We start from the raw sequence: 26,587 nt of genomic DNA, 5'->3' as shown, positions 1-26,587 counted from the left end.
CACAGGGCTACTGTGTCCACTGATTTTTTAGAAAGAAAAATATGGATGTTCCTGGACATAGATCCCATTTCTAAGATTACTAAGTATTATTTCAGCCAATTTTCTTGCACACATGAAAAGAAATCAGAGCATACCATGAGAAACAGAGGCTCTTCTTGACTTTTTTTTAAAAAAACAAGCTCCAACCAATTTTCTCCAAATACCTTTAATTACTAATGGAAAATATTCTCTTGTTAGAGGTCGAAGAGAACAGAGAAAAATAATGCAGTAAGATGCAACTGATTAATCATGCAATCTGAAAAGACAGGCATCAAGCTAAAAATTAATTGAAACTATTCAGGAAATTCATTTCCCCTAAATTCAGGCTCAAACTATCTCAAACTGTCAAGTCCTGAGGTTGATTTCCACAGTTGATTAATAATGAGGTGTTAATCAGTGCTGGAATTAATGAGAATAAATGCGAAAGATTTTTAGGCTGTTAAAAGCTCTTAGACAATATTGGTTTGCTTTTTTTAAAAAAAATGCAACTCTTAGATGTGCTATCTTAATTTCCTGTAAAATTTATTTATTAATGTAAATGCAACAAGTTTTCAGGAGACATCCTGCAACCTTCCAATAGCTTTAGCACAGTTTTCCAAATTAGAATTGGGTGTTCGTACACAGGGGTGAACAGCTTGATGCCTGAGGGCTTCATGCAGCCCTCAAAACCTTGCATAAACTGGAATCAATATGGCCACTTAATAGTTAACTTTATTTTTAAACATATTTACACATCAATTACACTAAGTGTAGTTTCTGCTTGGTCTTGCTTTCTTCAGCTTCCAAAATGTTGAGCTTGCTTGCTATCGTGCTCCAACAGGTTTATAAACCTATTTTATAGGCTTCATTCTTGAAAACATTGTTCCAAATTTCCAAATGTGCCACTGTGGAGGGCAGATCACCCTGCTGTGTCATTTGTACCAGGACAAACTGACCAAGACGTTGCAGTAATATAGCCACGTTCCTGGTTCAGGAAGCATTTCCATGTATCCTGCTTCAAAGAATGCAACATTCTCTGTGAAGGGATGTCACTGAACAGCTTGGTTTCAAGACTAAGCGCCATGATGAGGAAGGGCAAGATCCTTGAAGGTACTCACCCACAGTACCTACAGGAGGTCCTCGATTTACAATTGGTTCACAAAAAGAAAAACCATCAAGAAAAATGGGTGCAGTCACATGACTTGCTTATGGGCACTCATCAATTGGGTAGAATTAGCAAATGTTTGCAGTAAGCATCTCGTGGTCATGTGACCACGATTTAGGATGTTTTTGCTTGAAACCGGGATTTAAGTTTTGTTTTTCCCCCAGCAAAAACTACCCTATAGGAGGTGTTCGCTTAATGACCATGGCATTAATGACCATGGCATTCTCCCGTAAGGAGAATGAGTGCACACAGGGAGACGTAGTGAGAGTGATGTTGAATAACACACGACCAGTACACAGATACACCGAACAGTAAAATGTATGTTTTACTTCCAGTAAACAGTTAAGAAAAGTCCAACGAACAGTCCAAGTCACTCACAGTTAAAACAGTCAGTTTTCAATCCAGGGATAATCCAAATAACAAAGTCCAGTATCATACACAGTTCAGTAAATAAACTCACATCAAACCAAGAATAACGACGATCAGCAACAGTCAATAGGGAAATGCAGGAACCAAAAACAGCAACCATCAGAACATCTAGCAACTAGCAAGTCTCTGGGAAACCAGGTTTCTGGCTCCATCTTAAGGCCGTTTGAGGAACCACACCCAATTACAATTTTAGCATTCCCTTAAAGAGACAGTATTAAAATGTCTATCCTGGTTTATATATTTCCAACCCAACTGTTAGGTGACTTACATTCCTAATAGCATTCATTTAAGACTACCACAAAAAATGGTCTTGAGATCACGCACAGTCATGCAGTAGCTCACTTTACAACTATCATGACTTATGACCAAAATTGTGGGCTCAAATTTGGTCTCAAGTTGAGAACTACCTGTACTATAGGACAGTGGTTTCTCAACATTGGTAACTTTAATAGATGGACTTCAACTCCCAGTATGGTGGCTGGGGAATTCTGGGCACTGAAGTCCATACATCTTAAAGCTACTAAGATTCAGAAAGATTGCAGGAGACTGAAATAATGCACATTGCTCATTAAATTCTCTATTCTAGTATGTATGTGCTGAACGTCTATTGTTTTTTTTTTAAATTCGCAGCAACATATAAATCAGCAAATGAAATTCTGATATGAGGATTGCTCCGTGATTATTCTTTTTTTTTTTTGTCTTTTCTTTTGGAGCATTTGGCAACTCCTGTTTTGATTAGGGGCTCTATTTGCATGTCTACTAGAGTAACAGCAGGAGTAAGTACCAATGCAAAAATTCAAAAGCAGTTTATCAGCAGACCCAGCTCCACCTAGCAAATAATTTCTTGCTGGACCAGATCAAAATAAGAGCCCGCTGCCTGAATTCTCAGCTTATTGATCATGAGGCTCTATGGTGCCTTTTAAGCTTGGTATATGCTGTGCACAACTGAATTTTGCTACATACCAGGTCTGGCAAAGCATCTGAAAGAAATGAGTAGGTGGGCAAACAAAGCCCTTCCTCTAAATGCTTTGCAGAGTCCTATAATCACAAGCAAATCTTTTATTATGGCTGTGAAGCTAAGAAAATACTATACAGAAGTTCATACTCGCAAAATATATATCGTGTTTCTCATATAATAAGGCCGGGTCTTTTTTTTTTCTTTTTTTTTTTTTTGAGCCCTGAAAAAAATGGCTAGGCTGTCTTTTCGGGGGTGAATTAATTTCTTCCCCCATGCACCCTCGCCTAGAGTACTCCGCAGGCAGCCACGCTTCGCCACCAGTTGTTCCTAACGACCAATCATGGCTGAACGCGGAGGGCTCCCTACTCCCACCAAGTGCCTTTGCTGCAGACCTGGGTATGGTGTTGGTTGCAGGCCGGGTCAGTGGGTGGGTGCTGGCGGTGTGGATGTCCGCCTCAGCAAGGCATGTTAAATCTCACGAACTTCAGCGCCCGCAGCTGCTGCTTCCTCCACCGTTGTTGCTTTCTCTTCGCATTCCTCCACCAGAAGAGTTTCAGCCAGTTCTTGGGCAGGGGAGCCACCTCTGTAGATTCCACAGTTCCTGCCGGCGCTGGCGAGAGACCAGCAGCAGTGCCAGCGGGAACTGTAGAAGTGTTTCAGCTGCTTCTCGGGCGGGGGAGCCTCCTCCGTAGCTTCCACAGTTCCCACTGGCACTGCTGCTGTTTTCTTGCCAGCGGGAACTGTGGAAGCTGCGGAAGCGGCTCCCCTGCCCGAGAAGCGGCTGAAACGCTGCCAGTGGAGGAATGTGAAAGGAAAGCAAGAGCGGTGGAGGAAGCAGCAGCGGCGGGCACTGAAGTTCTCGCAATTTAAAGTGCCCTGCTGAGTGACCTGGTCTGCAACCAGCACCATACCCGGGTCTGCAGCAAAGGCGCTTGGGAGGGGTAGGAAGCACTCTGCGCTCCGCCATGATCAGCCATTAGGAGTGGCTGGCGATGAGGCATGGCTGCCCGCAGGGTGCTCCTAAAGGCAAGTCCCCCCCCCAATTTCACATGTTTTAAATTTGTGGGGAGGGCTTAATTTCATTTTATCCCTAGAAAACATTCTGGGTCATCCTATTGGGGGGGGCGTATTGTTGGAGAAACATGGTAGATATGAATAAAATGTAGGCATACAATGTCATGAAATAATATTATCAATATATAAAAATAATACACATGCTAGTGGCAATCATAGAGATTAGCACTAGACCTTAGTTGTGGGTAGAACACGGGTGTCAAACTCGCCGGGTCACGTTACCGTCACCTGACATTTCGTGATGTTTTTCTCCTTTGTGAAGCTGGGGTTGGCATGGCCTGCACGTGACGCATCCGGCCCACAGGCCACCAGTTTGACACCCCTGAGGTAGAACAAATAACACAAACAGAGCTAGAGAATTGGGCAACCTAGAAAAAAATACACCAGAATCCTGGTCTGATGGTCTGATAGAAGAGGCAACAAATAAGCATTGCACATTCTTGCCAAGGTAATGGAAAGGAATAGATGTTTGTCATCTGAGATTTCCTCTAAAGTTGGGATGTCCAACTGTGTCCACTTTAAGACTTGTGGACTTCAACTCCCAGAATTCCTCAGCCAGCATGGTCCACAGGTCCTAAAGTGGACAAGGTTGTACACCCCTGCTCTCAATAGGAAGCAAAAGAGGATCATGGGGCTCAGCGACTCCTCAGGTCCATCCCCCTATATGGGCATCTGCACCTCTATAGGGCTGTTTTATATGGGCCCCACAAGAATGTGGAGGATAAAACAGCCAAGAAGATAAAGACACAGTGAAATTTCAGAGTTGGAAAGGAAGAGAGATAGGATGATGGCAGATGCCCATTTTAGAAAAAAAAATCACAGATTATGGCATTGGGCTTAGACTGGTTTGGAAATCAATAGCCCAGACGTTGCTTAAGATGATTTCTGGTATTTACAACCCTTAATGGACATGTTGTGACCCGCCAGCAGAGTTGGTGGCAGACTCGAACAGTGAGGAGGTTGGGGAGGAACATGGGCAAGTCCTGAAGTCTGGGGAGGGCTCTGACAAGTGCTCTGCGTCTGAGGCAGAGATGGGGCCATGGCTGTCTGACAGTTATCAGCTGGAGATCAGTGGGGCAGAAGAATAGCTGGAGCCTGTTCCCAGTGTGTGCATGCACAGAGCTGCCGGGAGAAGGGAACAGTTAAAGAACAAGGGTCAACTCAGGAGTAAAGGCTCAGGGGACGGTGAATGGCCCCTCACATAGGGAATAAAGAAGAGTGAAAGGGGAGTGGTGTTTGCAGGAGACAATTAGTTCAATTCATTAGGGTGAAGATCTGTTCTTGACTTCTTGCTAAGTAATTACTGCTACAACGTTTGGAAGACACCGGCCTGGCAACTCTCCAAGCCTGATAAAGGTCTGTAGTTGTAAAATCTCATGAAAGACTGTTTGCCAGGACTTTGCTGGAGAGGAATTCCCTTTAACCTAAATAAAAGGGGTTTTATCAGGATGAGGAGTCTGGTTCATGATCTTGGGACGCCTAGGTCAGAACAGGACAAAGGCTATCCATTCCGAACCGAGACCTAAAGACTGGAAGTTTGCTATTAGCTCTTGTTAATCAAGTTGATTTAAAAATGGTCTCTTAAAACCACTAGAGCCAGATACTCAGACCCCCCCAAAAATTGAATCAGATATTAATGAGATAGCACCAGACTCTGGAATCCACCGAAACCAAACATTTCTCTAACAGAAGACAGAATTCTTCCTGCATCTCAGAAATGCAAGGACAGCTCTTATAAACTTGGACTGGACTCCTTCCAGGGAATTAAACATTGTAAAAGTATGGATTTGAACACAGTAAAGAAACTGAGAAATATCCTTAGCAAGAAAGACCTTTCAGGCTGCAGAAAAGAAGGGCAGGTCTGAGCTACTTAGCCTCAAATGCAAAAAGGCAATTGTTGAATGAGCACCAAAATCAGAGGATGTATCAGATGTGTAGCAACACAGTCACTCCCTCCTCCTCAAAAGTCCCAAATCAAATTTAGCATGTGGTGTGAAGGGAGCAGATTGGTCTTTCCCCCCACCATGTGTGAACTTAACTAGTTGATCTATGACACGAATCAACTTGTGACATCTCTGTTAAAGCTTGGAGAGGTCAAGTAAATTACAGAGCTGCCTCTCAATTCCCTACCTTCTCTGCCTCTGTTCTCCATCCTAGTTCCTCAATAAAGGGATAGGAAGAAAGCTAAGCATTCCTTCCCTTCCCTTCCACTCCCCTCCACTCTCTCCATGGAGGGAGGGCAACAGGAATCTCACCTCTAGATTAAGCACGATGATGTCATCACCCACCCTGTATTCTGCTTCTGTAGGTCATAGAACCATTCATGGAAGAGATTGTCATTCTGCTTTGCAACTCACCAGGTTTATATTACATTTTTGTTTTCTGATATTTATTTTTGGCATCCAAATTGGGTGGCAGACAGCTTGGTGGATGTCTGCAAAACTCTGGCTGCCAATTTCTATCTTAAAGCTGGATAAATTATAGGGTGGGTGTAGAATACTAAAGAGACCTCTGTTCAGATGAAACTTTGGGGGAAAGAGCTGGGAATATCAATAGTTGAGTTTTTTAATATGAAACCTCTCCTATATTTGCAAATCTCATTAATATAGTTTCAAGGTATACAAACAAGGTACTAGCTAAACTGTGAGAAAACAACTTGTTAGGCTATTTTTATAGTTTGGCATTTGGGGACAAAGTGAGAATGTTGCACCCAAAACCTTACCTCTAGAAATTCTTTCGAATTCTTTGTGTCTGTTGTGGTATGAAAGAAAAAAAAAGTTTGATGGGTTGAAAGACTTTTCAAAGGGAACATTTATGGTCAAATATATAGGATATTATCGATAGTTCAAGAGATCCATTGTTGTATCTCCTATGTAGTAGGATTTACATTTCCAAAGCAATTTTAGGTTTAATATTTCTTGTTTCAATATGTTAATGTTTTATTTTGTTTTTGATTGTAAGCCACTTAAAGTGGCTTCTAGGTGAGGTGGGTGGGATATAAGTTAAACAAACCACTAGTGAAGTTTAATTCCGTAGGGTTCAGATATACTTTTGTTGCAATGGGAAGTATAGGTTGTAGCTTCTACAGACAATTTAATTGGTGGAAATCACATGGGGAAACAAGAATGTCTCCCTCGTGGTGAATTTGGCTCATCCATCTGCTTTCATGATATTGAAAAGCTTCGGACTCCCGGGATCCTAACAAGTGGAAAACAAATACTAAATATTTAATTAAAACAAAAAAGGAAAGTGAAAACTGTTGGATAGGGATGGGCAACTTAATGCTGTCCGGAAAGCTTGGACTATTTCTCTCTTGGGTATTAAGGGAAGCAAGTGGGAATTGCCTTTTTAAGCACTGCCTACCTAAGGGAATATGTTTCAGCAAGACGTTGAAATCTGCAGGAGAAACTCAGAAGCTGCACTGCTTTTTGAGACTGATGTAGTAGGCAGATGGAAGGTGGCCTTTTCCTGCCTCATTCCCGGAGTTTGGAAGGCATCACCAAGCAGCTGCAGTTGGCTATCACTATGTCTTTATAAAATACATTAAAAAAACTACTTATTTTTATTCCAGTCTTTAGAGGCCAGAGGTTTTATTGTTTGTATTTTAATTTACCAATCACATTTTTCATTATTCTAACAATCATGAAAACATTCGTTTGTTTGCTAATCTTTTTATGCTACTTTTAATTATAAATTACCCCTAGTTGTTCAACAGTTGTTCTAAAGGATCGTTCAGATTAGAGAAACTGGATGGCAAATACATTTAGAATATTATGTGCTGCTCTAGATACGGTCTTTTAAAACCTATATTCCAATTTTCCAAAAAAAAAAGTGTGTTAATGCTATTCCACATTCTTACAGACTACTTTATCTTCTAGCTGCCAATCATCACTATTTGGTGATGGGAGGCCGTTTCAGGAGAAGAATGAGAAATACCACGAAGGGTGTCATAGAAGAGGTAAGTGAACATTTTTGTTCATGGGCCACATATAAATTCCATCTTATGAAGATTTAGGAAAAAAAATACAGTGGATGTTTTAGGACAATGTAACTTATTATTTTAGCTGAATCTTAACTATAATACTCTTCAGTAATTGGCCAAATAGTGAAATTTAATATCCCCTCCCAAACCAAAAGTAAGATAAAGAAATTAATGAACTACGGCTCATTACATTTAATCCTACCTATACAAACCTAAGTGTAAGAGGTGACCAGGCTGAGACTGGGGCAGGGTCAAAGGGTCATCAGTTTGCAATCGCAATGCTCCCACAAGTGACTTAAGTCCAGGCCCCCATGAATTCCATGGCTCTTACCTAGCATCAATTTGCCTTGACAGATTCTTATGGATAGACAACATGAAATAAACTCATGGTACTTTTGAACGCTCCTGATTTCTTGCACCTGACATTAATCTCATCGACTCCCCCAAAATTTCACAGATTGCAATAAAACCACAGCATGGCATCAGATCCACAAGCTGGAGTGACAGCAGACTGGAATGGATGGACACCATCTGCAGGCACCAAGACAGTCTGGAAACCGAGGTGTGGAATTTAGCAGCTAATATGTATCAGATGCTCCAGCAGATGAAAAATTTAGCTCCATAACTGGCTTTTCTACCACCTCCACCACCTGCTGCATTACAGTGACTTCAAGGATCCTTAGAAAGCCTCTCATCTTCTGCTGAATTCTGTAAAAAATGGCTTCAAGATTCACTGAAAAACCTGGACAGGGAAGCTCCTAATGCATTTAAACAAGATTGCAAAAAATGGCTTGAAATATAAAAATCCTCAAGGAGGAAGGATCTAAACTGCCCCATCTAGGATTCAGAAATGGCTTAAAGCATGAAAGACATGCAGGATCTACAGAAGTCTAGAGTAGAGTTTTGAGATACCCTAAGTCAGTGATGGCTAACCTTTTTGTCGTTGTGTGCCCAAAGTGCGCATGCAGGTGTGCCTGCATCCATAATGCAATGCATGTGTGACCCCCCCACCCCCTGCACATGCACGCCGACCCCCCCCCCGTGCACACCATGTGCCTCTTGCACATGCATCTGCCGCACACGCCCCGCCCCCTGCACATCCGTGGCAGATACCCAACAATCAGCTGGCTGGCGGGAGGTGCGCGCACATGCACAGTGGATCGGTTCTGGGCGACGGCTCACGTGCCAGAAGAAATGGCTCTGCATGCCACTTCCAGCACATGTGCCATAGGTTCACCATCATAGCCCTAAGTAATGGTTGGGTTGAAAAATCAATAAACCTTACAAATCAATGTTCTGAAGGACCTGTGGAAAATATACAGTATTACAATGGCTTCAAAGATTTGTAGAAAACCTGAAGAATCCAGGCAGCTCTGGAGAAATGGCTTCAAGAATCCTTGAAAATCCTGGCGAAAATAGGTCCTGAAACATCTAAACAAAATGCCAAAAATGGCTTGAAACACCTGTAAATATTCTTGAAGAGAAGAAGCAGAGTGGCTCATGCGGTTAGGACATTGGGATGATGATTGCGTTCGAGACCCAGTTGCTGCTGTGGGATGGGGTGAGCTCCAGTCACTCGCTTCCAGCTCCTACCAAGCCAAAGAACAACACTTCAAAGCATCAAAAACAAGCATGGTAAATAGTAGGGAGGGAGTGTTTTGGGTATAACCTGGTGGCTTTGAAAGAAGCTTAAGGACAGATGGCTTCAAGCATTTTATCAAGTTCCAGAGAGCATTGCTCTGCTGCATCCAGGAACAGGGGTGCAAGCATGGCTGTAAAAATCTCTGAAAAGACTCAGACAAGAATCCCTGGACGAAGCCACAAATAATCTGGTGGAATCTCTCCAGGAATCCATATAAAATGTTCAGAAAGGATGTCCTGAAGAATCCAGGCCACATGTGAATTAGTGGTTGGAAACATCTGGACAAGGTCTGCAGGAGAAGAGATAACAGGAAGGAAAGATCCTGAAATATGGAGAACAAATGCACGTTTATAACAGAATTCCTTCTCACAGAAAGCAGGTATGGGAAGAGCCAACATATGTTATAGGTGGACTAATTAACCCTCACACTCTTTATCAACTGCATCATGGAAAGCAGGAATTGAGGTTGTTAAGCAAAGTGATCCCATGATCTCCTCACTTCCAACTGTCATGACTAGTCACCAGAACGGTCACAGTCCATTACGGTCATAGATCAAGGACTTCTTGTAGGTTCTTGTGCAATTTTTTTTTGCAATGGTTGGAAGTGCTTTACTGGTCATAAAGCACCCTTTCTGAGGCTGTCCTTATTTTTGAACTGTTAAGCAAATCCCAAAGGTGTTTTATCAAAAGGCAACTGGAATTTCGTGGAAACATTTTGAAAACATTTTGCTTCTAAGAAGTTTCTTCAGAATGTTTTCAAGGAAAATAGTAAGAAAGTCCACTTGCCTTTTGAAAAAGTATCTTTGAGAGAACCCTGACCTGGATGATTCAGAATCTCCACAGACAGTTGTTAAAGAAAAGTCATTAAGCCGAGTGTCCATGGTGATTCTGAATCATCCAGGTCATAGTTGCCCTAAAGGTGCTTTTCAAAAGGCAACTGGACTTTTCTTTTTTACTTTATTCCTTGAAAACATTTCAGTTCCAAAAAAGTTTCTTGAATGAGATGTAAAACATTTTCAAGGAAAAAAGTGAGAAAGCCCAGTTGCCTTTTGAAAACCACATTTGGGTCAATAAGTCAAGGACTACCTGTACGAACTGACGTGTTAGAGGTCTTTAGTTGGTTTGTGTACTATGGTGATGCTGTGTGGTTACAGTAGTGTGTTGACTGTTTCAGATATGTTTTTTTTTTAATGTAAGATCAGGTTATCCTTTCTGTAGTTTGTTTTGGTTGTACTATAGTGGGTTGCGTTGCCAGGCACTTTTTGATCAACTTGTGTGTGGGTACCTATTTTGTTGGAGAACGTTGTATAGACGGTCTGTTCGCTTTTCTGGCATTCGGGATTGTTGCAAGGCATTTGTAGTCATTTGAACAAAAGTTCTTACACAGTTTTTCTTGTGTGGGGTTTGGTTACTTCGCTAAGGAAGCATTTGGTTAATGTGGGTTGTCTTTTTAATTTTCTTTTTTCCTTTTTATTATATTTTTCTACAGTAATTTAGATTTTCTTATTTATTGTGTACTATGAGAACCACAGATCAGCCTTCGTTTGTTGGGATGATGGTAATCATTTCTCAAGAATGACTTGATGCAAAGATATCTTGTTTTCTGCTGAGGAGGAAGAGGAAGATGTGTAGGATATGTTCACTGCCTTGAGTTATTTGACTAATAATAAAGGCAGGATACAAATAAACAAAGAATTCTTTCTCCAGTCAAGCAAATTTTCTGCTCCCAGGTTTCTATGTAATACAAATAATGCAGATAGTTTTTGACTTACCACTGTAATAGCTCTTTTAGGCAAAAGAAAGTCAATGCCTTCTCATTCCCATCTGGGAGACAGACAAAATTACTACCGTGTGTTGTCTACATACAATCAGAGGGACAGCCTGATTTGTTGAAGTGATACAAGTAAGGGGCTAAAAGCCAACCTTGCTTAACTGCTCTTTGCATGATAACAGCTCCAGAAAGATACCCCCGGGAGAAATATCTAACTCTCAGTAAGATGTTAGAATAAAAAATACAAATAAAAAGAAGCAACATTTTATCTATTGAAATTTTTCCCATAGCCTCTCCTTTGGAATCAAATCAGAAGCTGATTTTAAATTCAAAACAGGGTAGCTGTCAAAAGAGTTCCTTTAGATCAGGGGTTCCCAACCTGGGGTGCTCGCACCCCCTGGGGGTGCGAGACGATATTCCAGGGGGTGCGAGAAAAGTCTAGGTAAATAATAGGATATTGGCTATATGTTGGCATTTTTATTTATTATGCAATGGATTAACTTTGTTTTCATTTTAGAGTTAAATATCGTTATTTAGTGGTCGTCACATACATAGCTGAAAAGATTCAATCCTACCATATATTTAATGCGTTCAGTAGTTCCTAAAGTCTAAATTTCAGGGGGTGCGAGGTTCAAGTGAAATTTCTTTAGGGGTGCGGGGCGAAAAAGAGGTTGGGAACCACTGCTTTAGATAGTAAGGTATATTTTTCGGCTAAATATCGCAGGACGAAACCCATGACCCAAGGATGAGTACAAGGTAAAGGTTCCCCTCGCACATACATGTTAGTTGTTTCTGGCTCTAGGGGGCAGTGCTCATCTCTGTTACAAAGCAGAAGAGCCAGTGCTGTCTGAAGATATCTCTGTGGTCATATGGCTGGCATGACTAAATGCCGAAGGCGCACAGAGTACTGTTACCTTCCCACCAAAGTGGTTCCTATTTTTCTACTTGCATTTTTACATGCTTTCGAACTGCTAGGTTGGCAGAAGCTGGGACAAGTAACGGGAGCTCACTCCATTACGTGGTGCTAAGGATTCGAACTGCCAACCTTTCTGATTGACAAGTTCAGCGTCTTAGCCATTGAGCCACCACATCCCTTATCCTCAAGGATAACTCATCCTCAAGGGTGAGTGGTCCCTTCTAAATCCTGCTTGCTCCTCAGCAAAGACAATTTCACTTTGGATCCAACCCAATATTTTTAAATAAACGTGTTTTGCACACGAGACACCCAACAATCAATTGGCTAATGGGGAGCACATGTGCATACACCGTGGACCTGATTCAGGGTGATGGCTTGGATGCCAGAAGAGATGGCTCTGCGTGCCATTTCCAGCATGTGTGCCATAGGTTTACCATCTAGGCCTTTTGGCTAAAAACAAGTGTGCTATATGTTCTTATAATACATTACTTGTTGCTAAGAGGGTTTCTATCAGGGCTATGATTTTTATCCACTTTTGACTGACTGTATAGATACTATGTTTTTCTACTCTTTCTATTTTACACTTTATCATTAGTTTTTGTTTTGTTTTTGTCACCACTGCTTGCTATGGTTCCTGGTATAACAGAAGTCCAAAGCTATGGGGATACTGATCTGATCTATTAAGGAGATGATGTGGCATCCATGTTCTTGATGTATAATATCAACTTGTAGTATCTGTGAATTATGAGACACGTCCTCCTTTATGAGACACAAATTGGCCATCAATAGACAGAGAGATATAAACAACATCTACATACTCTATAAAAGAGGCAATCAACAAGCCAAAAAGAAAACAAAATGACCAAAACACCTCACCAACAGCAATCAAAACCCAGATGAGCATAGATAAACATCAAGATTAATATCAGACGAACAATCACGAAGTAAATAATACCACAATCAAGGAGTTGCCAAAGAAGCTAGGAGTAAACAGCCCAACTGAATAATCTCCATGGCCACTTCTCATCAACACTGACAGGGCAAGCCACTAGAATATAAAGTGAGAGCAAACACCACTCCATCCCAGCATGATGATGTTACTTAGTTTGGTAATAAAATGTCTGCAAGAAGACAACCAAGCTCAGAGCGCACCAAGGACTCCTCACATATCTTCCCATTTGCCATTTGTTGCCAGCAACTAGATTTTGTCTTCATATGATGATGGTATAGATTGGTGCTTGTCAGAGCTGTAATAAGAGTTGCCTGAACCATGAGATGGGAAGCAAATAAATTTGATAAAAAATAGAACAGATGACTCCACCAGACTGTCAATTATCTGGAAGCCTGCACTCTCAAACAAAAAAAATCTCCACACCACAAGCCAGGCAAACACCTGGGTACAAACAGACCCCCCCTGATACCTCCAGCTCAAACACACCCCAACCAGGCACCGAGATGAAACCTAGCTTCCTAATAAATGATAGCTGTCCGTTTACTTGGAGCCAAGCTGCACTAAAAGCCTCCAACACAGGAAACACAATGCTGCCAGCCAATCAAGAAAAAAAAAGCTACAAAACAGACAGAAGATATTAGGAACACCAATCAAGCAGAACACAACAAACTCCAAGACCAATAAACACAGACCAAGACTCCCAATAAATCAGGATGAAGAAAAAACCATCCTGGCAAAGCAGTAGGCTAGCACCAAATTTAAAACAGAAACGGCTGTAAAAGTCTGACTCACAGACGAACACAATACAGAAGCCTGATGATGGCAGATGAGATTCTGCCGAAACGTTGCTCCAACTTTAAAAGCACAACTATAATGACATGGGAAAATGCCCGAACAAAGCTGAATACCATATATATATATATATATATATATATATATATATATATATATATATATATATATATATGGATCTTTGGTTGTTCGGGTTTTCTCCCGCGTAAGATTCGAAGTATCTAGGCAACGTTTCGATGAAGTCTCATTCATCATCTTCAGGCTTCTGTCTCCGGCTCTGTGCTTCTCAGAGTAATGTGAGATTGCAGCTGCTTCCTCCTTTTAACTGCCAGTGGGGGTGGGACTTGATTGGGTGGGGGGCTTGGCTGTGTTCTGATTGGGTGGGGGTGTGTTCTCATTGGTAGGGGGTTTGGCTGTGTTCTGATTGGTTGGGGGGTTAGCCGTGTTCTGATTGGTTGGAGGCGTGTTCTGTTCAGGTGGGGGCTTGGTTGTGCTCAGGTTAGTCTTAGTTGCTGGGGGATTTGAGCTGGTGAGTTGTGATCTTGCTGTTTGGCTTCGAGTTCGTGGTCCTTCTGCATCTTCATAGTGGGTGTCGGTTTGCTTCATGTATGGCTCGGAGGGGTTTGAAGTGGGTAGTGATGCAGCTGCCGTGCAGCTTCATGGACCAGAAATAACTTAACTCCACCATCCTTTACTGATTCAAGGAATTTTGCCAGGATTATTATCTGACAATGCTTCGGAAGATCTATGCACCAGAAATTGAGAGTTAAAAGCAGCAGTTCATTGATCTAAATCATAAAATTATGGCTTTAAAAGATTATGAATAATCAGCAGCCATATTGATAGTTATGTCATGTTAACATAATCACCCAACAGAAGACAAATTCTTGATGGAAAGGCATTTAAAATGTCATATTCTATTGTGCAAAGTAATTATTACAGTCTGTTGCTCCTTCTTGCAACAGTAATTAACTGCTAAAATGAATTGTTTAATCAGTCTGCAGAAGTTGTTTATTCCAATATTGCACTGCCAAAGAGTCTCTCATGAATATGTATAGACAATATTTGCTTTGCTTGCCAGTCTATCTCCAGTCCTCAGTCCTCCAAATCACAGACATTTTTAGTACAAGACAAGCAACATTTTGTTAAGGCTGCCTGTGCAAAGCATGCTTTAAGCTGCTAGCATTCTGGAACTGGCAGAGAAACACATCTGTTCTTGTAAATCAACACAAGTGCAGCAAAGGAATTTAGAAAGAACTCACATTACATTTAAAATATCACATTTAAAATGAACAGGAGTTTATTGCAACCCCAGATTATTGATTCTAGCAATATATTTGCCACTCTAAAGAAATATTATCAATGTAAGGAATGTAAAAAGAAGATACTACTCTTTCTCAATAATTCTGAATTATTAGCTAGTAATATATTATGATTCTTCTATCTATTCGTGTGGGGCACATCTCACATTTAACAGCAAATATGCTCCTTTTCTATGATGACTATGCATGATTACTGGCTCCCAACAGTGTTCTCAAACCCATTCCTGAAGTAATGATTATATAATTGTAGGGCTACAAGCTATTCATTCCTTTGCTCTCCAATCCACTTAAATTCTGCTTTTCAATGAACTGTTTGCTGTAGGCCCTGCAGCTTTAGAAGTCAAGGAAAGACTTCATTTTATATAACTTAAAGAAGATCCTACTTACTTTGATAGTGTCAAAAAAAAAATCACAGATATATCCATAAAGTCATCAGGATTCTGACAAAATTCAAGCTTTTATGGTTAAAAAGAATTAAAGAACTTGATCAAGACTGATCAGCTTGGGGATAAAATAATAACCAATGAATTAAACATACAGCAGCCTCTTTAAATCAATGAAATTGATTGATGTGAATGGTTGATTTGTATCAACCATTCCCAATGAAATTAATTCTATTTGGAGTTAGAAATCCTCAGATTCCAAAGGCGGTGTAGCTGAACGCATTCTGAAGTTGAAGAAAGCTGTATTAGACTGAGAAATCAAGCAGGGCAATGAAACGCTTCATCTTCTATTTAAGGCAAAAACATATTTTGGAACACACAGAGAAACACCTGCAACTCCTTAAACTAAATGCATCTTTTGTGGGATAGCAGTGAACTTTAAATCCAAAGAGACATGGCCCACTAATATCAAATGATATATATATATATATATATATATGCATGCATGCAAAATAGTCCAACTACGATTTTTTAAAAGCATTTTTATTACTTAGGAGGGCCATGTAGCATAAAATAACATTCCTGTTGTTTATTCTTTGGGTCCATGTCAAGAATTGTGCGATTTTCTCTTTTGAAAATACTTTCTGGAGTATATAGGTAGTCTTCATTTAGCAACTACAACTGGGATTGCAAGTTGGTCATTAAGCAAAGAGGTTGCTATGTGAAACGATCTCTGCTTATATTCATACTTCAGCTTTTTTTGCTTTACAGACCTATGAAGGTTATAAATGTAATCAAAAAATTAGTTTTTCATAACTGTGAATGGTACCTGGTACGATAACTGCAAACAGTCACTAAACAAGGACTACTTACATAGGATGTGGACACCATTCATATAAATTTGAGTCAACTTGATTAGAATGCTTGATTGCATCATAGCAATATCACTAAGACTTATATACCACTTCACAATGCTTTATAGCTTTCTCTAAGCTGTTACAGAGTCAGCCTCTTGCCAACAATCTACATCCTCATTTTACCAACCTTGGAAAAATGGAAGGCTGAGTCAACCTTGAGCTGGTGAGAATTGAACTGCCAAACTGCAGGCAATCGGCAGTCAGCAGAAGTAATCTGCAATACTGTATTCTGACCATTACACCACCACAGCTCTCAGGTTGTAATATCAAGCACTGTGTCCAATTTGAAAATACCAGACAATATTTCAGAGCAAAAGAATGCATTATTCTCACAAGTGAAGGGATTTTTTTAAGGAGTATGTTCTGGGAAAAATCACAATTCAGTGCATGGTTGTTTTTAATGTGAAATAAATTTAACAATCTGCATCCAATCTTCTTTTCAGCTGAATACTAAAGAGTAATTCCCAAGCATCCACCTGTCAGTATTTCAAAGGTGATAGTTTACTATTCACAAGTGTGTTGCTGTTTTAGTGGCAAATTATCAAAGGTGCCTTTTGTTTTGCACCTGCTAACTGAATACTTATGATTCATTTTTAGTTTCTGAAGTTAATTTTTGCCCTGCTAATATTTTATGTTAACAAATGCTGGTTGTTGGTAGCTGTTGTTCCTTTGAAGTACTATTACTGTTTTAAAACTGTGACTTGTAATATAGCAATTCAATACTCTAAATCCAACCTAAAAGGCAAAAATAATCAACCACGGTCCTCACACTGAAGTCAAGAGCTTTAGTAAAAATGGTCTTGAAGAAGCAAGTAAACACCAAATATACCATTTTTAATTCATCCAAACTCCTTTTTGGATTATAAAGATGCAGGGTTTATTCAGACACCCTGCTTGCTGTGTCATAGATGGCCCACTAACTATTTGTTAAGGACATGAATGCATGATGTTCTTAGTGTGACTCTGGACCACCAGGATGGTGCCTTTATCTGCTCCACTTCTGAAGTGCCTTTCCTGTTTTTGCCAGCACAAACTGTGCCAAGTGATCAGTCTGCAGTTCAATCTGGAGTAAGTTTAGAGGAAAATGCTGGCCCAGCTGTGAGATGCAAGCTAAGGCTACTACAGACATGTCCCACCCCGTCCTTGGCTACTTATTGCCAGGATTATTTAATCCTAGTTCTCTCTTATCAGCAAATACTGGTACATCTTCCTGTCTCTTCCCTTTAGGGCTTGATATATGTCCTGAAATCCAGACTACTGAATGTGTGTGTAAAAATAGTGCCAAAAGTGTGGAAGAGTGGACAGATGTGCTATGGTTTGGCTGGCAGAACATCTGAGGTTGAGAGCCAGCAGCCCAGCAGAGAAGCTGCCAGCATCCCCAGAGTCAAAACAGATTGGAGTGACCTATACCTTTCACAGATCCAAATACTGTTACATCAAGTCAAACTTGCTGACATTGGTTGGCTGGGTTTGAATATCATAGCAAAGCGAAATGGAACTGGCTGGGTATTACAGGTAATTCTTGTTTAATTATCATGTACATGTACACCCGCACGCCAATGCACACATGCAAACATTACCTTGGACCCTGGAATCTTTTTCCAAAGCTGCCACATTCGTTGACTCTTCCTGAGTTGCAACTGCACCTTTCAAAACAGCAGTGCTTTCTACGCTTGAAGAAACTACATCAGGAGCAGGGAAGAGTTTTTCCAGGACTTTCTTCTGGAACACTAAAAAGGTAACAATAAAATAAAGAAGTTAAAGTTTTGATAAAGCAAGAAAAAGCTTAAGGCACTCCATCTTCCTGTGTCAAAAGCCTTCTTTAAGCAAGGAGCAAGCATTCTTATGCAGGAGAGCTCACAAATGGAAAATATAACATAGCAAGACATTAGGACAGCAGTGGTTTCATTCATTCATTCATTCATTCATTCATTCATTCATTCATTCCCACTCTTGTTTTATAAGTAACTCAAGGTGACAAACTTACCCAATTCTCCTTCCTCCTCCTATTTCCCCCACGACAAAAGCCATGGGATGTAGGTTGGGCTGAGAGAGATTGACTGGTCCAAGGTCACCCAGCAGACTTTTATGCTTAAAATGAAACTACAACACACAGTCTCCTGGTTCTTAGTCTGGTGCCTTAAAACCACACTAACTCTCTGGACTACAGGATGAGGGTGACAGTGGACCTATTACAACTATTACAAAGTATGCACAGAAACGATTTCTCAACCAAACAAAAACCTACACACCTTGGGAAAGAGGATCAGGTCATAAAATAAATCTTTCTAGTTTTCAATTCTTTTACATTTTTTAAAATTAAGGGTGTGGCTTATTTGAACAGAAATTGAACAGAAGGAAAAGCTTAACACCATCCAGATTGTCAGAGAGTTTCCTCCCCAAATGTTTTTCAGTAAAGCATTTCAGTAAATATATATCTAATCCTAGTTTTTTAAGCTGCACATGTATGCAGTTATGATTAATAAAATACAAACCCATTTAAACACATAACTCATGACTATTAGCTTTTTGTCACATTATATTTTGTCAACATAGAACTACTGTCATGTGGGATCTGCCAAATTTCTTCACATATAAAGGGGTCTTTGTGTCCCTTGGGTATTGGTGGAATACAGGATCTCTATTCAATGGAACAGGCCCCAAGACACTTTTCCCTAACCTCCTAGATCTATAGATCCCAGTTTCAGGACATCTGGCAGGCCGCAACTGGGGAAGGCTACTTTACAGGCCATAAAGGTATTGGATCAAGACCAAGAAAGTTCTAGGTTCAAATTCACCTGAGCTATGGAAGTTCATTAGAAGAGGACCAGAGGCCAATCAATCTCTGTCTCTTGGGAAGGGAAAATTGGAAGAGGGAGAACTACGTATATCACTTGAAGCTCTTGGAAGAAATGCAATCTAGCATACTTTACTTACAGTTTCATTAAAAGTATCCAAGTGTTGGTTGTCAATTTATGCTCAAGGGTGAGCTGTGAATATTTTTATACACATATCAATTAAAGAGCCAGCCAATCTTTCTATGACTTGGTTCTGGGAACTAAAGTATCCAGTGTCACTCCAAAAATAACTATGATCGATCTGTTTATGAGAAGAAACAAAATCTCTCCCATTTTCAATTACAATACATTTTGTTTGCTCTGAAACAAAAAAAACAGATCAACATGTGGCCTTCTTTGGATAGGACCACTGTTGTTATAGCAACCATGTACTTCCGGGCAGCTGCAACCCCAGCCCCAAGGGAAAGCAAGTTGAATTCTCCTAACACTAGCGGTCCTGGAAATTCCACCCCAGCCCTAAGTTAAACAGTCCTTGCAAGGATGTCACTGTGAAGCAGAGGAAGCCATAAACAATAGGAGCTAAGAGCCACAGTTGGTTGGAGATATCAACCCTTCTTTCCCCAAATGTAGCCTGTTGTCAATCTCCCAACAAATTAAGGTTCAATGTAATAAATACATTAATTATATTCTAAAGATCTGGAATTTGCCTAGTTATAAGGAGCTCGGGATATACTGAACCTGGAACTTTTAAAAAGGTGATCTCATATTCTTAGAATGGTGAGATTACACTACAGCTTGAATAATGGACTGTAGTCATAAGGTCTAGATTTAACTGGTGATTTAAAAATTATACTGCAATGATTTACAGGATACATTACTACTCTGATACTGTAAAAACTAATTTTTTTTTAAAAAAAAACATTAACCTTAGATGATAGGCTGTTCCCTTTTAAAATGTTTTAATACAATTTCTTTCCTTTTCAATTGTCCCCCTAATATTTTACTTTTCTTCTTTTAATTAATTAAATTAAATGTATTGCTTTCTTTTTCACCATTATTACTGGAATTGGTTCAAAATTTTAAAAAAATAGTTTAAAAAACCCATATTTTAAGTTGTGAGCATTTTAAGCGTTCCTTTTTTGATACAAAGATTCATCCCAGAGGAAGCACAAGCTTTGTTTTAGACCAGGCTGATTCACTGCTGATCACTGATTTTATTGATTTCAAGGCAGCTATTCATTCAGTATTACAATTTACTACGGCCCAAGTTGAGTAACTCAATGATTGATAAACTCTTGCTCATATAGTAGCTAAACTGCATGACAGATCATTCCTACAGGGGAGATACCATCAAGTAGATCTCCTTTCCTTTAGACATGTCCCACTGGACTGCATAGTACCCTCAACTCTGTTCCACATCTATTAATTATTTAATCCATCAATTAAAAACCATGCACATCCATGGCTCTAAATTGCCAAACAAGCATTTCCCACTTATTCTATCTGGAGATAATGTCATTATTCTATCTCTGACATGGCAGGCTCTAGAGAACCATTAGTAATCTGATTCAACAGTGCCAAGATGAACAACTGATAATTTGTTATTAAAAAAAACTCAGAACACCTAAAAGACAACATTATTGTATGAACATTTGAGCTCGTGAACACCTTTAAATAAACCCTTTATGGTTGTATTTAGACCCTTTGTGGTTGCATCTCATATCGTGACCACAGTGCTAATTAAAGGTACTAGGAAAATCAAATTTAGAACACCTATCGAGAATTGTGGATGAACATCAAATTCAGCTTGTTATGTATGCCTAAAGACCGGCATCCAAAAATTGTACTATAATGGATATCTCTTGGAGGAAAGAGAAAACAAGGCTGGCCTCAGAAAATTTGGCATCAAACACTTAAGGAAGTTCTTAAGATTATTAATTTCCCTTAGGGGACGATGCCAAAGATGCTGCGAACAGTCAAAATTGCTGGAAAATGTGCTCTGCTCAAGACCTAATCATGAGGATGACAGTTGTATTTAAAAACTCTTTCAGGCAAAGACAACTTCTATTAGAGGTAACTCTCATATACAGTAGTAACTGATGATGTTACCTAGTTTGGTAATGAAATGTCTTCAAGAAAATAAATAATAATCGGGGGCTCCTGATTTCAACCCTGAGCTACGAATATCCTCCTTTATTAGTAGTAATTTCACTTGAGACTCTATAGCCTAGCCTTAGGGCACACACCTAGTGGCCAAACAACCAATCAAACAAGTTAAGACCTTTGAATATCTACGTACAGAAAACAACTGTAGTTCTACAATCTTTCTATCTACTTCTTTAATGGAGTTCAGAATGTACGCATAATGCTTGAAGTCTTCTCAACAAGAAACTTCCCTTTGGAGACCAGTTGGGGCCTTACAGGTCATTTCTTTCCCTTGAAAGAGTTCAGTCTAACTATTTGAGATCTATCTTCCCAGTATCCTGCTGCATTCCAAATGTTGTACATTGCCAGGAAGTTGGCCTAGCCCAAATAGAAACTTCCACTTGGATGCCTGGATTTCATGTTAACCTAAGCTTCTTCTTTTATCAGCTGATTTGGCCCCTTTAATTATGACTGACAATTTCCAATCTCTCTGGTGTAGGAAAATATATGAAAATTTCAAATCTAATAGTTTCTCAGGGGCAGTCATTACCCTGCTGGGCTATGAATCTGTGATAGCTGATCTTAAACAACATGCCATAGGTAGACTCAAAGCCACAATCAGTCTTACCTGGAAACATTTTTCTGAGACACTGCACATTTACTTCCCCCAGCCAGATATCATAGTTGCATAATGACCCCCAAATTCAGAAAAAAAAATTGTCCTTGGCTGGATTCAATGCTCTCACAATAAATCCTGGGGAAAAAAATGAAATCCTGAAACATCCCTTTCGAATGGAGATTGTGCCCTTGCAATGGAGAAGCATATTGTATTGCTTCTTCTGTCATGACATTCATCAAGAATTACTGTCCAAAAGGAATTATTTCAAGAGGCAACTGGAATTTATTTGTTTTTCCTTGAAGACACTTTGCTTCTGATCCAAGAATCTTCTTGGATGAGAAGAGAAACGTCTTCAAGGAAAAATAAAGAAACTCCAGTTGCTTCTTGAAAAAGCATCTTTGGGATAACCATGACTGAGAATCTCCATAGACACCACAAAATACTATTTTCACTCATCCCCAAATATTATGGTTGCTCTGATTCCTTCCATCTCAAGTTGCTGGTTACTATCAAACTAATCTGATTCTACTTCAATGATTACAGCTAAACATTGTTTCATAGTTTGTACAATTTGCCATCATTTCTTTTCAAGCTTCTCCTAGATATTCTCTGTTTGGAAACATTTCAAATGCAGCTATTTAGTTTTTACAGTTTATTAATGTTTTATGTTCTTGCTGTCAATTGAATCTTATTTCTGTCTTAATTTAATTAGCTGCCAGAATTGTTTTAAAAATATAAATAGTCCTATAATTGGATTCTTTTTTAAAAATAAATTTTATTGATTTTACAATTAAAACAAACCAACAACACATACATAAATGAAAAAGAGAAAAAGAAGGGAGAAGAAAATAGAAAGAAAAAAATAGAAAACAATTAAAAACTTTCTCATCTTCAACAGCTTGTAAGACTTCTTTTTTATCCTTATTTTATGCCATATACACACACCTAAACCTTACATATATCTGTGTATCACTACTATGGATTTATCCTATCCTCTTTTGCCTTTTAGTGTGAAGTCTATCTTTGGTCTATCCATTTGTACCAGCAGTTCCAGCTGTTGTAGTATATTGAAGTATCTTTATTTTTTAATGTCAATTTGTCCATTTCTGCACAACTTGAAATATTTTGAATGATCATCTCCTCTGATGGAACATGAGGCTGTTTTCAAAATTGTGCAAAAGCCAATCTGGCTGCTGTCAAAATGTGTATTATTATTATATATATATATTATATATATATATACACACACACATACAAATTTTATTAATTTTCAAAGACAATACACAAACAAACAAAACATAAAACATAAAAAACATAAAACATCTTTTCTGAAAGCTGCTTGGTCCCGGGTTACATCTCTTCATACAGACACAAATTTAAATTCATGTTCATTTTATATATCATTCCATATCTTGTTACCATTTTACATTCTCTATATAGCTTCTCCTGTCTTTTGACTTTCTTAAATTTATTTTATCTCATCTCAGTTCAGATCATTATGCTTATTATTCTTTGTCTGTTCTGTTTCCAGCTATCTATTTATATTTTCTCTTTAAACAAAATTTCTCCTGTACACTAATTGGAATATGACGCCTTTATTTCTTTCCCCTACTTAATATAGTACATAACTTCCATTTGGATTCTGCTTAGTACATTCTAAAGTTACACATTATATTTTAAAGAAAGAAAAAAAATTGTAAATATATAATTAAAACAACAATCCATACCAATTCAAATCTATCATTAATATTAATATTCATTTGAATCTTAGACATTTTACACATTACTTTTCAATTGAATATCATGCTTTTATGGGAACACTTATAGACTTTCCATAATTATTTCCTTCCCACTTCACATCACTTATATTTTAAAAACATTGTATCATTAAAATGTTCCCATTCCTTCCTACTTCAATTCTCTCATTTATTTCATTGCCTTCCTTTTATTCACAAAAATTTCACTAAGTTACACTGAATATTTTATCCCACTTTTTAATCACATGTTGTTTCCAATTTTCTAACATTATTTCTAAATACAAATATAACAATACAATCTTATGTACCTTTGCAGAATCCCTTCAATTAAGTTTTTACCCATTATCTCTAAATGAACCTTGTTTCTTTACATCTTGCTCCACACCATTGAAGCTTCTCATCCCTTCCTTCCTCCCATGCTTCTTCTTCTCCCTGCCCTTTTTACCCCCTTGTCTCTCCACCTCCTTTTCCCTCTTCTGTATTCCCCCTTTCTGTTGTTTTCTAATATCCATTTTTCATCTTATTTTTCTCTTTTTTGGTTGTTGTTTTTTTAAATCTTTTTTTAAATCCTTTTTTTTTCAAAACAACCACCCAAGTGTTTTTAATCTTTCAAAGATAATTTCCAAAAGTCCCAAAGTCACCAAACAGTCCAAATAAGCTGTTTCTTTTAGCACTTTCTTCTTTCTTCACTTTCTCTTTCTGGGGTTACAGTTTAGTTACAAAATTCCAGTTAAAATGTATCTTTTAGAAGTCTTGTTAGTATTTAATAATTCTTTAAACTTCTAGGCAATCTCCTCCTTACTTCCAAATCCTGCTCCAATTCTTTTCCTCTCCCTTCCCACTGTTAGTGATTGGGGACAAACCCCCAAACAGAGTGTGCAGCGGCAGTCAAGCCAGGCAGCCAAATGAGAGAGGCTGGGCCCAAGAGTATACACACACTGGAGACAAAAACTGTTTGTAGTTTTAAATAGTTGTTTAATCCATTCAGAGTTTAAGCATTGTCAACCAGTCCATATGTCATTCACAAATATATCCATCCAGTAACTTAGTCCATTTTACTAGTCAGTACTATGTCCTTATCTGCTTGTAAATCTTCTCCTCCCGATACCTTTTTCTTGAAGACAACGCTGAGTATTCACAGGATATCAGCTCACCAAGGGAATAGTCCTTTTGTTCAGCAGAAACGGTATCCAGCACAGTAGCCAGCAAACAGTAACAAGCAGATGTCTCAAACAGGAGTAAGCAGCAGGCAGGCAGAGAGCAGAGCAGACCAGGGCAGGACTGTTACGTTTCTCTCACTGCCTTTTATTGCCGCTTGTAACCGCACCCTTAATTATCTAATTACATTGCAGTTTGGTGCTTAAAGCTACAAACACTTAAACCTAGGTTTATATATTTATTCACCCAAACCTAGTTGGTGTATCAATATACCCAACACCCACTTACAGCAAAAAAAGATTTTTTAAAATGTTCAGAAATTCTTATTATCCCTTTGACATTTAGTTATCCAGTTTAGTTACCTATTAATCCAAACCGGGTTTTTCCGATTTCTTTCTGTTCGCTGTCAACATTAGGAAGGAGAGTGAAAAAAGAACTTTCCCTTTTAACTTTCATCCACCGCTTGTAAGTCTCTGGGAATGATGTATCTTTTGCAAGTTTTAAGTTCCAGGGTACCTTCGTTGTTACTTTGTCCCAGTCAGCCAAAAAAACCTTTCACTTCTTGACTTCCTCCTGCACTTTCTTTCCCGGCTGAGTGCTTCTTTGTGGCAGCCATTTCTGACTGCCACTCATACCACCTTCGGAAAAGGGAGTTTGGCCATCTAGGGAGGAGAGGTGCGATCCTCTCGACCCTGCCAGATCCCCCCTGTCTTCACCACCTTCTACGGAGGTGGCTTAGCCCTGAAGCCAGATGGCTCAGGGCACTCCAGTGGCGAGCCCAGGCAAAAACCACGCACGATCGCGGATTCCTGCCTGCCCCGAAGCGCTGCAAACCGGAACCCACTCTTAACTGGTTACTGGAGTATAAGTACTTATATATAAAAATATTATCACTGTATTATTTTAAATCCAAATTCTAAATCACATATATAATTTTGTAAGGTCTATGCTCAGCCTCTATACATAACTTCATGTAAATATATATATATATATATGGCATTCAGCTTTGTTCAGGTATTTTCCCATGTCATTGTAGTTGTGCTTTTAAAGTTGTAGCGCTACAACTTTAAAAGCATAACTACAATGACGTGGGAAAATACCCGAACAAAGCTGAATGCCATACATGTAAGTACCCGTGAAAACTTAAGAAAACATATATATATATATATCCAAATCCAACTATATTTAAATATTATAAATAAATATGTGTATTTATCTAACCTTATTTTAAATATTCTTAAACACAAACAGTATTACATTCGTTCCCAAGTGGATTAATTGTGATCACACAATAAATTATAATATTAATACATAAAATCTTATACTTATTAATTAGATAATACTTAATGTTCTTACTATTTTCCCTATATATCTAATCAAAGTATAACTATCACTATTATTAATAAATCAATTAAATCAATTAATTCAATTATTTAACAATCAGTTACAACAATCAATTTTCCTTTCCCCGGTATGCATATTTATAATCATTATAAAGAGAGAGTAAAGAAGGAGAGATAGTTCATCATGGCACCAGATGACGAAGGAAAAAGAACGAAAAAAATTGAGCAAATGTATACAGAAAAAAGGGAGTAAAAAGGGGTGGAAAAGGAATTTTGAAGTAAGTTTTTAGCTTTCCGTCTCTAAGTTTGAGAGCTTTCACTCCAAACGCACCAGAAGTGGGGAGGTAAAAAATGCTGAGTAGTGACTGCAATTACTCGGTATTTCCACACATTCGGAAGCTTCCACTTTTACTTTTTGTCTTAGCATTAAGTTCAATTTTCCTGAT

The 26,587-nt window shown here is 38.9% G+C and overlaps 1 protein-coding gene across 1 annotated transcript in view; it reads right to left on the bottom strand.

Annotated features, from left to right (window-relative positions):
- Positions 1-26,587, bottom strand: part of ERICH1 (glutamate rich 1) — an 83,335-nt gene that overhangs the window by 44,563 nt on the left and 12,185 nt on the right. Inside the window, exon 2 of the mRNA XM_026695223.2 lies at positions 17,902-18,051. Coding sequence (XP_026551008.2) covers positions 17,902-18,051 — 150 coding nt within the window. The remainder of the gene's footprint in view (positions 1-17,901; positions 18,052-26,587) is intronic.

The sequence above is a fragment of the Pseudonaja textilis genome, chromosome 1, assembly GCF_049901715.1.
Source record: "Pseudonaja textilis isolate UNSWEBS1 chromosome 1, rPseTex1.2, whole genome shotgun sequence".
In the NCBI taxonomy this organism is placed as follows: domain Eukaryota; kingdom Metazoa; phylum Chordata; class Lepidosauria; order Squamata; family Elapidae; genus Pseudonaja; species Pseudonaja textilis.
The sequence above is the reverse complement of the archived record's forward strand: the minus strand, read 5'-3'. Positions and strand labels throughout refer to the sequence as shown.